The sequence below is a fragment of the Paramormyrops kingsleyae genome, chromosome 2, assembly GCF_048594095.1.
Source record: "Paramormyrops kingsleyae isolate MSU_618 chromosome 2, PKINGS_0.4, whole genome shotgun sequence".
NCBI classification, from domain to species: domain Eukaryota; kingdom Metazoa; phylum Chordata; class Actinopteri; order Osteoglossiformes; family Mormyridae; genus Paramormyrops; species Paramormyrops kingsleyae.
This window is the reverse complement of record NC_132798.1, coordinates 13,013,365-13,030,507: the sequence shown is the minus strand read 5'-3', so window position 1 is coordinate 13,030,507 and position 17,143 is coordinate 13,013,365. Positions and strand designations below refer to the sequence as shown.

At 45.9% G+C, this 17,143-nt stretch overlaps 1 protein-coding gene and 1 long non-coding RNA gene across 27 annotated transcripts in view; one reads left to right on the top strand and one right to left on the bottom strand.

The window, feature by feature from the left end:
* Nucleotides 1-17,143, top strand: part of rimbp2b (RIMS binding protein 2b) — a 112,870-nt gene that overhangs the window by 74,879 nt on the left and 20,848 nt on the right. For all 21 annotated transcript variants that reach the window (XR_011984986.1, XR_011984992.1, XR_011984997.1 and 18 more), the window contains 8 exons: nt 2,485-2,689; nt 3,607-3,755; nt 6,230-6,309; nt 7,252-7,361; nt 7,684-8,535; nt 14,941-15,092; nt 15,512-16,189; nt 16,622-16,771. Coding sequence is in view for 18 of the 21 variants with exons in the window: in XM_072705867.1 (XP_072561968.1) it covers nt 2,485-2,689; nt 3,607-3,755; nt 6,230-6,309; nt 7,252-7,361; nt 7,684-8,535; nt 14,941-15,092; nt 15,512-16,189; nt 16,622-16,771 (2,376 nt within the window). In the remaining 3 variants the exon portion in view is untranslated. The remainder of the gene's footprint in view (nt 1-2,484; nt 2,690-3,606; nt 3,756-6,229; nt 6,310-7,251; nt 7,362-7,683; nt 8,536-14,940; nt 15,093-15,511; nt 16,190-16,621; nt 16,772-17,143) is intronic.
* On the bottom strand, nt 7,418-10,986 carry LOC111851779 (uncharacterized). 6 transcript variants are annotated; one of them, XR_011985016.1, is made up of 7 exons: nt 10,577-10,986; nt 10,092-10,183; nt 9,699-9,940; nt 9,452-9,520; nt 8,683-8,833; nt 8,175-8,480; nt 7,418-7,912 (listed from the first exon to the last, which is right to left on the bottom strand). It is a non-coding gene; the product is annotated as an uncharacterized lncRNA (long non-coding RNA). The 6 variants fall into 6 exon arrangements; XR_011985009.1 differs by having other exon boundaries at nt 9,452-9,940; XR_011985011.1 differs by having other exon boundaries at nt 8,683-9,520.

The following is a 17,143-nucleotide window of genomic DNA, read 5'->3' as shown; positions in this document are numbered from 1 at the left end:
CGATTATGAGTGAGATTAGCATGTACGTCCACCTCTCAACCTTCATTCTTAATTGGTTTTCTTCATAAGCTAAATTTAATTTGGGGGATGTGGCAGTTGTGTGTGTCGTTTATTATGTGATTCAAGAACTGAAAAATCAGGTTCCCCCCCCCCTCCAGAAGAGAACGTGTGTCCTGCTGCGGGGGTGTGCCCATGCCTTGCCGTGCTGTGTGCTGATCTGTCCCCAGAACTATCAGTTCTTGGATTTAACCCACCCCTGAACCTAGTCATCCATTGTGTGTGTGTGTGTGTGTTTATGAACTGCAGTGCCCCCTGCTGCCCCTGGCACGCATCCCCACTACCTCACTCCCGGCCCGCCAGGTCCTGCACTCGGTGAGATTAAGCTGGGCAGATGTGCAGTTAGACCGCAGCTCAGGCGTCATATGGAGAGGACGCGTTAGCGGAGCTGCCAGGCTCTGGTCTCGGGGGGAGCAGGTGTGCGAGCTGCAGTTTCACTGGATCCTGCCTGGCGGCGTGAGGCCCTGGAATTATGTCAATACATGGCACATCAACATACAGGGCAGGGAGCCCAAGACGTTGCATTTGATGTCGATTTAGATTCTTTGGTTGCCATGGATACCTCTTAATATATAATCATGCTAGTACAGAGTAATGGAGATGGTATGTAGCTCTGGTTTTTTGTTAAATTGAGAGTGGCCTTATCTGGCCCTCTGCGAATCCTCCCCAGGTCTGCCTGCATGCGACAGGTTGCCTTCCCACATGGCGTCGGCCACAAAGGGCTTAGATCAGGGCTATTCAACTCACGGTCCTCAAGGGCCAAGCCCTGCTGATTTTCCAGCCTTCCATCACCTGTGAGCCAGGTGTGAAGACTCTGACCAATCAGAATCAGTAATTATTAAACTAACTACCTGGGAGAACTGAAAACAAGGCCTGGATTTGGAATTGAGGGTAGCCGGTGAATCGGTGAATAGCCCTGGCCTAGATCAAGGGTGGCCAACTTTATCCTCAAAGGGCCGGTGTGTATGCAGGTTTTTGGGATAACCTGTAGGTCAGCTGTTCAAACCCAGGTGTGAGGTCTCTTCAGCCAATCAGTCCTCTAATTAGTAATCTAATTAGGGAGTTGCAGCGAAAACCCGCATACACACCGGCCCTTTGCGGATAAGATTGGCCACCCCTGGCCTAGATTAACTGTAGGCAGATTCTTGGCCTTTCAGTAACGGACAGACAAGATCCTATTTTAACAAGTGGGAAAAACCCTGAATTTTTAATTTTAATTCAGACAGCAGGAGTGCTACTGTGTTAGCATTTCTGTGCTAGTGCTGGGTATCAACCACCAAACCAAGAAAATGAAGCATCGGGGAGCCTTCATTCAGATTCCACTTAGTCTCCAACGCACACTGGTTAATGATTTCAACTGAGTTCGAAGATATAATCTTGTACATTTCTTTTTTTAGTAGACACATTTTATCAAAGTCAGTAACTGATCTTGCAAACAGAACTACAGATTCCAAACCTGCAGAATTACACACTGCCTCTTTTTTAATTCCTCTAATTGGGGAATGAGGTGTTTTCGTCATCCTGTAAGATGAAAGGAGGGTGTTCGCTCTGTCCTCCCTGGCAGGTCTCTGCTTCAGCCTCTGGGCCCAGTCTCTTTCATGCGAAGAGAAGGCTCTGGCCCATCATTAATTTATAGCAGATCGGCAGCTAACTGAAGCTGGAGGTATGCTGCATTTTGGGGGGGGGTGTAGGGTACATAAGTGGAAGCCCCCACACATGCTGTTTTCATCTCGATTTCCCAGCCAACCGTATCCGGTTGTCTTCTTACAGTGTTGTGGTGGCTTTCGCTAGGAGAGGGTGACACCCAAATACCCAGTTATGCCAGTAACCATGGCAACGCCCTTTCCCCTCCCGCCTACCCCCTTCTGCCCCATCTCCCCAAACCTCAGCCTAACCTCACCTAAGATCCGGCAAGGTTACTATTCTCGTGACCCCGCAACTTGAGACTGCATGATTAAGTATTGTTTTCTTTTGTTTATTTTTTTTTTTAAATCCTCTTAACTCGCAGTGCCTTTATTTCATTTAACTTTGTTTTTTCTTTTCGATGGAGTTGAGGACCTTTCCCCGCCACTCGAACACGTTGCAGTTTTTGGTACGCACGCCTCCTCGAAGCGCAAGGCCGCCACGCAGAATCAGCCGCGCCATCCCGTAGATTTGCATGTCACTTGGCGACCCCATGTGGACGGGGCCGGTGCTGTCTGTTCCATACTCTGAGCACATCCACTTCACGTCAGGAGAGGCTGGTTATACTCCTTAAATGATAATGTTTCGCTCATAGGATCGGGGTTTGACGCAGACAGTGATGTTACTCGCCAAGCTGCTCTGGTTTTTCGGCTGTGGGTTTGGTCGGGTGCCCATCGCAGCTTTGCTCACCGCTGCAGCTCACTCCACTTTCGCTCCCTTCTGCCCCCCCTGTGGCCCGGGTAGGCCAAAGTCCGAGAGCTGGAGGAGAAATGCAGGACCCAGAGTGAGCAGTTCAACCTCCTGTCCAAGGAGCTGGAGAAGTTCCGCCTGCAGTCGGGGAAGTTCGACCTGTTCACCTCTGACCCCCTGACCATCTGCGAATCGCCTGACTCCCCCAACAAGTCCCTCTCCCAGCTGCTTAACGGACTGGCCGCCCCGGTCAGCAAAGGTGGGTGTCCAGTGCGAGGGAGGTTCCGGAAGCCGCTCCCTCCGTCACGCATTCAGATCCCAGGAGAGGATCTGCTGTTGTACTCTTGGGCTAATTTAACCGCATTGCGTTAATGTCTCCACATTATAGGTGCACACAGTGTGCCATTTTAAGCTAAGTCACTTTGACTGTAAGTATATATTATACTGCCTTAAGCTCAAGCTGTCTTTCGCATAGAGTGCATTAGTAAGCAAGACGGATTTAGATAAATAAGAGCATAAACCTGATGTACTTAACTATAAGGGTGCTGCAATGCATGCTGGAAAATACACCATGAATGATCAGAGCTCATAGAGGGAGATCGATCCACTTCTGCATTCACTATGCATTTGTTTCGACGGCTAACAATTCTGAGGTACGTTGAGCAAGAGAAAATATGCAGTGATTTTAAACTGTTTATATTGTCATTTTAGTGGAAGGTCCAGTAATCTGGTCCTTTTCCAAACATCACGCTCTTTTCAGCAGTTACTTTTGCTCTAGATTTAATGTTAAAATGTGTAGATGAGCTGTTTATTCTGAGTAAGGTTCAGAAACTTGACAGTTTTTTTACAGCTTCTGAGTCTCTTGTTGTTCTGCTTGTATGTCTTATGTGTGTATATAACTTGCTATAAAACGCTCTGCTCTTATCATCCTGGCTTTGCTGAGATGTGGTGCTCTGCTTTGTAAACTGTTAGAGCAGTTTGAATGACTCTGTGGCATATTATTATTATTATTTTTTATTTCTAAAATAATGTCAGTAACTCTGTAATACTGCTTTTTTTGAGTGAATATGTAACCCCATTTCCATACCTGATGCTGTTGTATTGGGGATTGCACTATATGCCTTGTATACGCTATACACAGAGACTGGGAATGAAATTCTGTGTACCGATCTGCAGGCAATGAGAGCCCCACACACAGGACGGTGATTTCCGAGTTCATTCGACCGCTCCACATCTCTGGAGACAAGGCCGAGCTCCTGTCCGTCAAGCCAACGTTCCTCAGCCGGAGTCGGCCCAGCAGCCCCCGACAGGCCGGCCTCCCAGAGGTGTGTCCGATGCCCCTCCCCCCCTCCACTCATGTCATCCCACTGCGGGTCCTGCAGGTACCTGCTGTAAGAATACCAGCCTAGTGACCGAAAAGTTGCAGGTTCTCAAAGGGATGCAGCTGTTGTCCCATTTAGAGGAGATGCTTTATTGCTGAAGTACAGCTTTAAAGTACTTCACATCTAGGGGCGTAAATAAGTAATGACAGAATTGTGGGGACAATATCGCAATTTCATAGTTTAAGGTGGCAGGATGCTTAGCAGTTCGGGATGTGGACCCACTGAGGGTTGTTGGTGGTGTTCTGCTGTGTCATTGAGGAATGTACTTAATCTGCACCCATTTATCCATCCATCTGGTGCTTAATCTAATGTTTCCAGTATGTAACACCTGCAGTGAGTCAAGCCTTCATTCAGTCACGCAGTGTGGCCACGCCCCCCCATCTGAGTTTTAGCACACCTGTGACCCATGACCCATGACCTCATTACTGGTTAAGTATATCAGGATCTTGTTTGCAGTCACTGTCTGAAAGGTATTGCGTGTTTTTCCCACCATACTGAGCGTTTCATTCCTGGATCACCAACTCTAAATTTCGACCTTTGCCTCTTCTGTGGGTTTTCTTGCTTTCTTCTTGTGTTTTGGCTTTTGGTGATTTTTTTTTTCCCGTGTTGATCCTGTTTTTTGTTTATATATTTTTAATCTTCTACTTGTGTTGCTGACTGCAGATTTCAGTTTACAATTTGGATTTGGTTTGTCCCGTGTCTGCCCTGCGTAATTCTGTTTGGATTACAATTTATCGGACTACGTTTTGGTAATAAAATCTAGGATTCTGCAACTGGATCCTCTGTCATCTATAGACCAGCTGTACAGATGAGAATGATCATCTAAACAGCTAAATAATGAATAGTAATGAATAATGACTAATACGACTCATACAGTAAAAACTGGAATGGTGTGTGTGTGACGTGTATTTTAAGTACATATTTTGGCATTATCATTTAGCCAGGGAATACAGAGAGAGACCTCTTGATATGCTGTTCTTGCTGTTATCTGATTAGAGCTGAAGCTTAGTAATGTACAGAGAATTGCTGTATCTGTGAATACACACAGCAAGACTCAGAGCACAGTGAGTCAGCCATAAAACCTTGCGTTTCTGGGGTGTCAGACGAGAAATCTGTCACTGGTCCCAATCAGCTGTTCCAGTCATTTGGCGCTTTCATTGATAGCTTGTAGTAAATCCAGCTATAGTGTGATTCTCCCCTCTCCCATGCTAGTTCAGTATGGAGGACTATGATGTGTTGTCTCACTGGGTCCCTCTAGAGAGCTCACAGGAAACTAAACTTTTCTTATGTGTAAGAAAACGTTAAGCTTTATTAATAAAGCAAATCTGCGATGAAGAATCATGAGTCAGAAATAGGACCTCAAGGCCCCCTTGGTGTTTGGGCTTTATCTACATTTTGGCTTTTGTATCAGGATGGGCCAGCAAATGTGGCTTGCAGTTACAGTTTTCAGTATCTTTCTTAACACTGTGAATGGATTGTTAGTACCATACTAGATGTACTGATTTCTGACAGCTTACTGTTTAAAGTAACTGTTTAACACAGTTTTCTGCATTTTAATAAAACTGAATAATTGCAGGTACTTGTGGCAATAGTCAGATATTAACAAATTTTAAAGAGGCGGCCTCATCATGGGGGAAAATTCTACAGACCACACTTTGTGGGATTTTAGCTGGTGTTCTGGGTAGAAGTGGTAACTTCTGAAATGATATACTGAGAACTGATGGGAAACCTAAAAGGTTTAGCTCTTCCAGTCTCCTATGTTTCTTCTGTGTGTGGTCCGTGACAATAATAAAAAATTAAAGCTCTTTTGGTCTTCATCCCAATCACCCTGCTAGATAATACAGCAGTCACTGGCTTGCGTATAGCAAAGGGCTGCGTTACATCTCCGTTCCTTTCGGACTATTCAGTAAGAAAAGAATTGAATTATTGGATTGCATAGGGTGTTTCTGGCAATGTGGATTGGCCACCTATCCTATCTCCCACCTGTCTTTCAGTCACTGTTTACAGTGATATCGTATGCTAAGGAATTCCCTGCTACACATGTGCCATGTATTGATTCAGTGTGGTTTTATGCAGCCGCTTACTGCAAAGCTGACGCAGCTAGCGCAGTCGGTGTGCAAACGTCAGTGAATCTCTAATCTTCAGCGGCTTCACTCGGATTCCTTTGTGGCCCTCAGCTGATGGTTGATGGTTTTTACTGCTCGTTCACATCCTGAGAACAGCCCTCCCATGGTTAGCCCAGTGACATCTGTTTCTTCTTCACTTGATAAAATATTTTATGCTTCAGATTCCAGTTTTTTATGCAGTTGATTTTTCTTAAGCTGTACTTAAGCTGGGCTAAATTTAGCTAGAGTGACTGAAAAAAAAATCTGTCTTATTTCAGAGTTAAGATGTTAATATATCTGTTTTATTCCCAGATGGACAGTGAACTGAGTCCTACCACTAGGCCCAAGGCACGGTACACGGGCAAGATCCGCCTCTGCATAGCCCGGTATAGGTGAGTGGGATGCGAATCTGTGACAGAACAGTAGGGGGTGCTCACTCCTCCTCAACAGAGCAATGCTGTGAGGACTCTCCGCCCCCACACTGCAGTCATGGCTCTCAAGAACTCAGAGTTGCTCACGCCCCCTGCGTCTGTCCACCTGCTAATACCCAGCATGCATTTCCCATATGCATCAGTAGCCTTACTGGTTCGTGCACATTGCCCTTATATGCAGGGATGGACATAACTGGTACGCAAGTACACATTCACCTTTAAAAACGATACATGCAGCAATCGATTGTTAGTAAAGGCGCAAATGCGTACTTATGTGCATCTGTGCTGCTATGACAAGAAAATACCTTGCATTTTAAGCTGTATACTGCAAATGAAGTAGAGTTAGCATATAAAGATTAAATTGCATTATAGTTTGTTTTCATATCAGCGCAAATGCACATAAAATAAGTATGCATTTACACTGTTACCACTATCGATTGTTGCACGTATGCATTTACACTGTTACCACTATCGATTGTTGCATGTACCATTTTTGAAGGTGAATGCGTACTTGCGTACCAGTCATGTCCATCCCTGCTTATATGGCTTTTTGGTAACTAGTGTTCTGGAACATAAATAGATAAACCTGCTTTTACAAAGCTGCAGTGAATGTTGCTTATTTGGGGTGACATGACATTTGATGTCAGTTACACTTAATCATTGGATATTTCAACTAATTGTCATTCATGCAACTCTAGTGCTATGTAATGTGCAGCATTTGAATGTGTTTTTTTTATATTATCTGTTATTGTTCCTCTATATATTTGTTTATCATTCCTATATTCAATATGTTTACCATTTTTTTAGCCACAAATCGGAATTATCAAGCTGGCCTGTGTGTTTTGTTGCTAGGCTGCATTGCATATTTTGCATAGTGTAATAAGGGTGTTTTTCTTCGATAAGTTATAACCCTTATGATGGACCGAATGAGAATCCCGAAGCAGAGCTCCCCCTTGTGGCGGGGAAGTACCTCTACGTCTACGGGACAATGGATGAAGATGGGTTCTACGAAGGTGTGTCCCTGTACACCTGCATTCATTGTAGTGAATCAGCACTGAACCCTCTCAGCTGTGGTTCTAAATATATAAACTTTTATTGAATTTTACAGAAAGCAACAATTATGCTTATCTTGTAGCCACCAGCACAAATGCACATGCTACTTATCAGTTTGATTCATAATGTCTGCACTAGGGAAACACCAATAGCTTGATATGTAATTAATGTTACGGGCAACAACTGTAAATGCTGAATTGTCATTAATGGCAAGTGAATTGTGTCATTGTCACAAAGTTTGTTTCCACTAGTTCTGAGACTTTTCCCACCTGTGCCTCCCAGGAGAGCTGCTGGACGGCCAGAGAGGCCTCGTTCCCTCCAACTTCGTGGACTTCGTCCAGGATGAGGAGATGCCTCCAGTGCAGCCAGTGGACGGTAGTAAGGAGGTGGGCTACCTCAGCCACGGCAGCGTGGGGCTGCCAGGCCTGGGCGGCCTGCTGCAGGACACCAAGCTGGACGGCCCCGGACTGGGCCTCGGCATGGGAATGAGCCTAGCAGACCTGCCGGGCACCTGCAGCAATGGGACGGGGACCCTAGATGTCAGCATCGACGAGATCGGCGAAGACATTGTGCCTTACCCTCGCAGGATCACGCTGATCAAACAGCTAGCCAAGAGCGTGATCGTGGCCTGGGAGCCGGCGCTTGTGGCCCCAGGCTGGGGCAACATCAGCGCCTACAACGTGTTGGTGGATAAAGAAGTGCGGGCCACGGTGCCTTTCGGCGCTCGGACCAAGTCGCTCATCGAGAAGCTGAACCTGGCCACCTGCACGTACCGCGTGTCCGTGCAGTGTATGACAGAGCGCGGCCCCTCTGACGAGATGCGCTGCACGCTGCTGGTGGGGAAGGACGTGGTGGTGGCGCCGTACTGCCTGCGCATGGACAACATCACACAGGCGTCTGCCGAGCTCTCCTGGATGCCCAGCAACAGCAACTACAGCCACTCCATCTTCCTCAATGACGCCGAGTATGACGTCGTCAAGGCTTCTAACTACAGGTACCAGTTCTTCAACCTGAAGCCCATGATGGTCTACAGGGTCCGGCTGGTGGCCCAGCCCCACCAGATGCCCTGGCAGCTGCCCCTGGAGCAGAGGGAGAAGAAGGAAAGCTCCGTTGAGTTCTGTACCCAGCCTGCAGGTAAGCAGCCCTGCACGGTGTTTCTCCTGGCTGCTCCTTCTGGGTGTCACACTTGTCATGTGCTGTTTTTCTACTGGCTCCTCCCACTAGAAGATCTCACTGGCCTATCACAGGCATTCGCTGCTTTCATTTGCTATGTCAACCTACCATTTGGCTCCTCTCCTCTTGTTTGCTTATAGATCCTCCCCCAGGCTGTCCGTCATTCTTGTTCTTTTCCCTCATTTGCTGCCTCTATCCTGGATCACTTCTCTTACATTTTGCTCCACTACATCATGAACTTTGCTGCCTTCTTTTGCATCTAAAATGGCACAGCAGGTACAAGTTTTAAAATAAAAGGCTGAATTTGACTCAACCATCCACTTTGACTGGCTAGCTGTCAAATTCTAGATTTGCACTGAGACTGTGCAAAGAGAATTGCTCCTCTAGTTTCTGGCAAACTCACTCTACTTGTTTATCTCTTTGCTTAAAATATGCACTTTTTTACTTCAAAGATGCTAACTAGCTAGTAAATAATGTTTTAGATTTATCTTTCAAGAGACTGCCATTATTAAATGTGCATTAAAATAGCAGACAATGCAATGTCCCAGCAATTTTTTTTAATTCCCAAATTGTTGCTTTCAGCAGGGATTGGGGATTAATGGTACCCTTCCTCAAAGAATAGATAGATCGGCATAGTTTCTAGCTGTGGATATTGAGTCCAGTGCAGTCCCCAGCTTTTACGACGACTTCTTCCTCAGCGATTCTGCAGCAGAGCTTGTCATTTAGGTACCTTGAAAAATGGTGATCATTTTCACAGTCCACGTGGGCCAGACCTGAACAGTCCTTTGCTTATTGTGTAACCCCATCTCGCTCTGACATTATCACATTTAAACTGTCCGGTAAAGGATTCGCTTTCGAGCTCCTCCACGTGTGTTACCTGATCCGGCAGACACCTCTGCGCTCCTTCTCCATTTTCAATGCGTACTTTGGGTTCATGTCCTCGTTACTTTTTAGTTTTTTTTTTTTTTTTTAAATAAAAAACAAAACACTGACACATAAATACTCACGCACAAAAGCGCATGAGTGTGCTGACAGATGGCAAGCATTGTCCAAGATGAAAAGGAAACGGATTGAACGTGGGAAAGAGAAACACCAGGTGTGTGCGAGTTGTTTGTCTTCCTCACCGGGATTCCTGTCCCAGGAGACTCCTGCGAATAAAGAGGAGATGTTCCGGTCGCTGTACGCTGCCACATTGACTCATTCCACGTATCTCCTGCGTGGTCTGTGGCTGAACTCTCCTTTATTCACTCTTCAAACTGCACGGCTGTGCTGCAGCATTCTTTTCCCACTTCTCATACAGTTTTGCTGACTGAGCCAGACTGGTTGAACTTTGTACTGTAGCAACTCTCTGTTGTTCTGGTTTTATCTGAAAAATAGTATTTATGTTCACCAAATTTGACTACTTGGCAATTTTACAATAATCTCTCCTCATAACAGGTTTCGGTAAAAGATGACAGATCCTCTACCTCAACAATTCCTGTACAGCATTACCCAGAAGTAGTGTCTTAAACATATACCTTCTGCATGAATTCTGTAATTGATGATGAGTACTTTGTAACTGCAATAGATTGACTTTAGCCATCCAGGGACAGAATCATCGTAGCATCAACTGGAAAATGCAAATGGACGGACTTGGTTGTTGACATTTTTACACTTCATCCATTTATGCGCATGAATATTTCCACCAAAGCGTTTCAGAAGTGTCTTATTTGGGTGTTCCACACCAGCAGCCCCTCCCTTAATTCAAACCCTAAGGCCCAATCCCAATTCTATTTTAAACCCCTTTGCCTACCCCTCACCCCTTCCCCTTGCCCCTTGAAATGAAGTGGAAAGGGGTAGGGTTAAAAAATTTCCCCTAAGAAATGGGACACCACTACTACACTGTTATACGTCATCATCCATTGTCACTACCTCCTAACGTTACGTCAGAGGACATGCTCCGATGTTTATCACAAATTCCAAGATGTCGCCATCAGCATCGTAGCATGTAAAGATTACTCACTCCCAAAGTTTTTTTGCGCCGTATTTGGACTTTAAAAACAGATGTTCGTTTTCACCTCGAAAACGTATGAGCCTTCGGGTTTCCTCAGCTGTCCCTATACAGAATATAATTTACAAAAATGTTGTCATGTTGCAATAAGTACGAATAGTGTAAGCACCGTTCATTTACATGTACACATATGGCCGTAAGCAAAACAAAACAACGCGTTACAACATGCAGTCAGTTACCGGGTAACGTTATATGACATAAAAATATATTTCCTAATATTGTGCAATCAGTGCTATCCGCAAGCAAACTTTAGCGATTTTTTTTCAAACGTTTCTTTACAGAACATCACCGTAAACACAAACACAAGATTGATGGTAATATACATGTAATGTCATAAAAATCCTTATTAATGGCAAAAATTACTTAACATTTATGGGTCTGCTTGCTCGAGTGGGCAGCCATGTTGTAAATTTCTCTTAGCCCTTCGTTTGAAGTGAGGTCCCGAAAAATCTTCGTTTTGAGGGCTATCTAGCCCTTCCCCTTACCCCTACCCCTCCAATCAAAAGAGAATTGAGACACCCCTAACCCTACACGTGAACGCACCAAACGGAGGGGTAGGGGTAAGTGTAGGGGTAAGGGGTAGAATTGGGATTGGGCCTAAACCTGTTTGTCACAAGTACAGATTCTTAACCACCAAACAGCTGGGTATATCAAACAGAATCACGTGACCTGGCAAGCAGCTTGGGTTTCAGCAAACCCGAAGAAAAATGCTATTCAACGTTGTATCTGATAAGGAGCGCTCAGTGAGCCATGATGGTGTTGTGGTAACCCCGATGGCGATTCTGTTTAGTGGGGGTGGGGGATTCAATGCCGATCGATGAACCTACAACCATCACACTGCGTATTATCAATGCCGCATTTGATAGGACAATATCAGTCACATGACCCAGTAATGTTCCCTACGCGTGCTTTTTCCGAAGAGATATATATATATATATATATATATAGAACTAGTCACTTCTTGTTTATAACCTCAGATTCATAATCCCCAGGTCGCCTTAAGGGAATTAAGTAAATATTTACCCAGTGATATTTCCAAAGTTGACATCACTAGTTTCAAAAGGATTTGGTAATAGCCTTTGACAGAATCTGTTTTAGCTTTACTTTAATGTGCAATATATGTCAGTGCCTCTCATTAGTCACAGCGCTGAGATGTCCAGTTTGACTTAATCTAACCATTTTGGTCATTTAAATAACAAACTTTGTTGTTTTGGTGTTTTTTTTCTGGTTATTGTAGAGGACATGTTGCTTACACCTTCACCGCTGTTTATTATTAAATCAGACCATCCAGGTCATTAATATACCTCAGCGACCCCCCGTTAGCACTTCTCTGGGGACTCTGCAATGCCCCAACGCGCTGCGCACGGTGGAAGTTTAAAAGACACTTCAAAGCGACTTTTTATGGGTGACTTTGCGACTCCAGTTAATGCAAGAAAGCGGGCTGTATTACAAAGCTCGATTTTTGTGCTAACAAGAGCTTGTTAAAGGTAGCCCAGGGTAAATTAAGTCCATTGGGGTACCTTAAATCCGACAAGTTATCCAACTAAACGAATCTCTCTTCGTGATACAGACCCCTGGTCTTGCTTAGCCGCACACAACCTCTCATTTATTGTCTTACGAATGCTGAAGTGCGTAGCACTGCAATAACTTGAAGGAATAAAAAGTCACGTTCGTAATTGGGCGTGCCGGGGGGTTGACTGTCGAAAAATCCGGTTCCAGCTGAGTGCGTCTCCGCGAGGCACCGCCTTTTCTCCGCCTCCTATAGGGCGCGCGGAGGCTGGATGGAGCCACCGCTCCTCCCTGCTGCTGGAGCTGCTGCAGATCGGGCGGACACGCGCGGCTGCGCACAGCTGGTCCGGTTTGCTTCCAAGCAGCGGTCCCCCCCCCCTCACACAGTTCGCGCGACTTGCAGCGGGTAATACGCAACGACATGAAATAATTTGTCACAGTATTACAGATATAACAGCAATTAATGATAAACGGTTAAGCATGAAAAAGAGATTCCCACAGCTGAAGAGGGGGGAGAAACATCAAAAGACGGTTCCCCTGATGATAAATTTGTGTGGTTGTAGCGAGCAGTGTGGTGGGGGTCCTGGCAAGTCCCCTGTCAGTCTGGATGAGAGATATACTTGCTTCAGAGAATCAGGTCCCTGGGTATACCCATGGGGACAGTGCTATTAGGGGGTGGGGGTTGGAGGGCTGCATAAATCCTATGGGGGCTGGGAGCTTTGACTGTAGTGCTGTGCGTGGGCAGAGTGCTTGTACCAGAACTCTGCAGTGCTGCTGGGCAGGCACGCTCACAGAAATGCCCCCCGTCATGCTAAAAGTGAAGTCCATCCTCAGTGTGTATTGAAAAGAAGTGCTTCTTGCGTATAATTTCATTATATTTTGTTACATTAAATGAAAAAAGCATGCACACACAGGTAGCGATGCGAGGGTGAGCTTTGACACCCACCACCGGAGGGGTAGTATTGGAAGGCAGATTTGCTGGGTGCTACTTTTGGGAATGGGGGTTTGAAGGTTTTTAAGGCATCGAGGAAGAAAGATGTAAGCTTTTAATGAGGGTGAGGGGGGGAGTACGAGAGGAAAACTCAGCCCTGTCCCCTTTCCTGTGTAGTATCCTTCACGAGGTAATCGTTCCATTCAGTGTCTTTTGTCTGTGTTTAAGACTGGGGGCTGTGGAAAGTTTTTGATAAGGTACCAAATATTTTGTCATGTTTCTGTGCCAGAATTACAGTCTTGAGCTGAGGATCGAATGGTGCCTGGGGAGGGCGGGCATTCTGTAGCAGTGATTCAGAACCAGAGAAGCCAAGTGCAGTTAATTTTCCATCTCACGCATGACGAACCTTGCCTGGCACATGCAGAGGCAAAGTCGGCTAGGGAACCTGAAATGGACAGAACGTGAGGACATGGGGCCGAAATGGGCTATGGTATGGGGAGGCTTCAGGCCCGGCTTGATACATAAGGCTGTTTGTGGTCACGACCAGATCCTGAGCTGGATATTTAAGAAGGATGGAAGGATGAACAGAGGATTTAATATGCCATAATAAATTGGGAGGGTGGAGCAAACAGAAAAGATAGCTGGTCGGGCTTTTGCAAAACGGCAACAAGCAGGGAGAATAAACCTGAAGTCCAGTTTATATATTAGAAAGTGAATGAAAGTGTGGCATCATGGCCAGCTAGTCTGCTGATGGAGCATTTTATACATGATAGATTAGGTTTCGGCTCATCAGCGGTTATCACAGAGGTGTGGCTTAGCTGAATGCTCCAGTCCAAGTCCCAAGAGCTGTTCTGCTGTTGTAACCTTAAAACAATACATTATAATATCCATCTGTGTTAGCAGGTTTACATTACAGCCACTCCTCAATTAATAACCATTCACAAATATTATGGTAATAAAAACAGATAATTTCCCAACCAATGTGGACATTTATGACCAAATATCTTATGCCTGACAACAGAGAGAGGATGACTGAGTCGTTTTGTTAGTTTTTGGGTGAATCAGTCACGCAGTCTTACTTATATTTTATTTATACAAACTGTGACATGTTTATAATTTATTATTATGTCTGGCCAGCAGATCAATCTTTCAACTTCCACAGAATAAAAAATGTTATTCAGCAAGTTTCACTGCTGGCATCAGTAATATTAGACAAAAGTAGATTGGTTATTGATTGAATTTTCCAATGCAGAAATATGGAGATGCAAGCAAATAAGGATTTCATTAAAGAAATGAAATATAATTGAGATTCAAAAATAATTCCATCTGCTCTGTTTTTGCTCCACTACGTCTGCCTCTTTTCCCCACGCTTCCGCATAACTTAAAAGTTAGTGCCAGTGTTTGTGGTTGACCAGCAAGCTCATCACAATAAGGACCACCCCAGTAGTTTGTGGTTGAACAAAAAGTACCTAGTCCAGAGAAAAGACTAAATAATGTGCTCTGGAACTGCTTCTGAGAAATTAAGCCAGAGTTGCTACAGAAATTCCTGGTTCCAGAATAAAAGTCCTTGGGTGTTTCTCACTATGCATACTTGTGTTCTCGTGTACCTGTTTTACATGGGTAAAGTTCTGAGATGTCATTCTTGCTCTGCCCCAAATGTCAAGGATACATCAATTGCATACTTGCCAAATGACGCCAATCCCATGATTCATTGCACCCCAAGTTCGTTCTTGGGACGCAAGTTAGCAGGACCGGTCTTGCCAAGACCATAAGTACGATCTTCACCTCTTGTTCCAGAAAAACGTTCCTGTGATGGGAAAGCATCTAACGTGTATCCAGGACTCTCAGGCTGTTTCCCTGCCTCCCCCACATCTAGGACCGCCACAGCCGCCTCAGGAGGTGCAGGTCCAGTGTGCACAGGTTCCAGGCGTGCTCCAGGTGCGATGGAAGCCCCCACCACTCACATCCAATGGAACTTCAAACGGAGCAAGCGTAATTGGCTACGCTGTCTGCACGAAAGGGCAAAAAGTAAGGTCATGGTCGATGGAGGTGATGGCGAAATCTGAGGGTTATCGATTCCATTGAGGCACATTCTTAATTCCGTGATCCCGATGCTCATTGATTTTGGTTTGAGTGTCCCCATAACTGTTGTTGATCTCTTGCGCCCCCTAGTGGAAAAGAATGCACAATTACAATTTACAATTTAAGGCTTTCAGCCAATATTCCCAAAATGTTAATGTTCAAAATATGTTCCTTGATTACTTCCAGTATTTTTAAATTATGTATAATTGGCGATTTTGTCAATAAAATATCTTCCAGCATATTGAATTTTCTGTGAGAAGAGAAAATAAAAGCCCGGGTTAAAAGCCTATAGCCAGGGTTAGGGTATTATTCACTTGGGGCTCTTGTTCTGGTCCACCTCCCCCAGCGGAGTCGTCTTTTCACAGATCGCTGAGGTGATGTTCCCAAACGCAGAGTACGTCTTGGTGGAGCTCAACAGGATACAGTGTCTGGAAGCTCGGGAGGTCATCGTCAGGACACTGTCAACACAAGGAGAGTCCCAGGACTCTTCTGCCGCCACCATTCCAAACAACCTCCTGGTGCCTCCTCCACCCCTGCCTCAGCACCCCCCACTACAGCAGCCCCCAGTCCTCCACCCTCCACCCCACACACCACGCCCTCAGGTGCACCCCCCACCCTACCCGCAAACCTACCCTCCATCCCACCCCCAGCCACAGATCCAATCAATGCCCCGGCCGCAGTCGCACACCCTGCCTCAGCCATTGCACCCACCCCACCAGTCACCCCTCCCGCCCCTGCAGCCCATGCCACAAACACACCCCAGGCTCAAGCCGTTAGCAAGTGCCAGAGAGAGCGAAACCAAAGAGCCGGAGGCAGGGGGGCCCCACCAGGGTGCCAGGATCAGCCCGTCATGGGACCCGGCGTGCCCCCCCGCCTCGATGCCCCCATCACACGGTCACGCCCTCGAGCCCCCCCACATGCAGGGTCGCCGCTCGCCCTCCCCGCAGAGGATCCTGCCGCAGCCCCAGGGCACCCCCATCCCCAACACGGTGGCCAAAGCCATCGCCCGGGAGGCTGCTCAGAGAGTGGCCGAGAACAACCGCGTGAGTAAGGGGAAAGGGGGTGGAGCAATCACGTGATTGGTGGGTGCAATGGGAGTGGGGGGAAAAGAAACCCTGTGATTGGCCATCAGGAGTCAGAACACAAAATGACAAAATCAGACTGAAGTGGAAAATGGTGCCACTTCAAGTAAGAGAACCATTGTCTTACGATTATATTTCAGATTGTGATTGGCATTAACCTGTATAACAAAGAGAATAGTATTATGTACTGTTTATTTTTAATGGACCAAAGGTGTACTATTTTAGAATGTGAACTAGATAAAATGGGCTGGATGTACTGCAGTGTGAACCCATTAGATGTCACAAGCATATGGTGCCATGTTAAGAGGATTTTGGTTTAGGCACACAGCTAAGGTGGAGGCCTTTGCTGGAGACCAAGCTGCCCACCAACCCCCCCCTTAACCCACCGGCCAGGTGGAGAAGGGGAACATTTTCAGTGAGAGGAGAGGTGCCGTCCACCCGCTGAACTCCGACGAAGAGGAGGATGGCTACGAGGTGATTCGAAGCAGGAGACGAGGGGTGTCGGTCGACGACTTCCTGCGAGGCTCAGAGCTGGGTCGACAGGTAACCCGCGGCATTCATATACTGTGAGAATCTCCAACGGGCAAGAACGTCCACCAGGGGGCAAGCTGTCTATTTCGGCGTTGTTTTATAATGGCTGAGCTGTTTATTTAATGATAAAATATTAAATACGCATGCATGTGGGCACACACACATATGTGTATGCATATATATACACACACATACAGCTGTGGAAAAAATTGAGACCACTCTATATTTTTAAACAAATCTGTATTTTAAAATCCTGGTTCTGCTGGCAGAAGGCTACACTGAGCAGCAGGTTGCTTCCAGGTTCAAAATTTCTAAGACAGCAGTACATAAGAATAAGGTGAATCAGAAGACACTGGGAATGACCAGAAACCAGCCAGGTAAAGG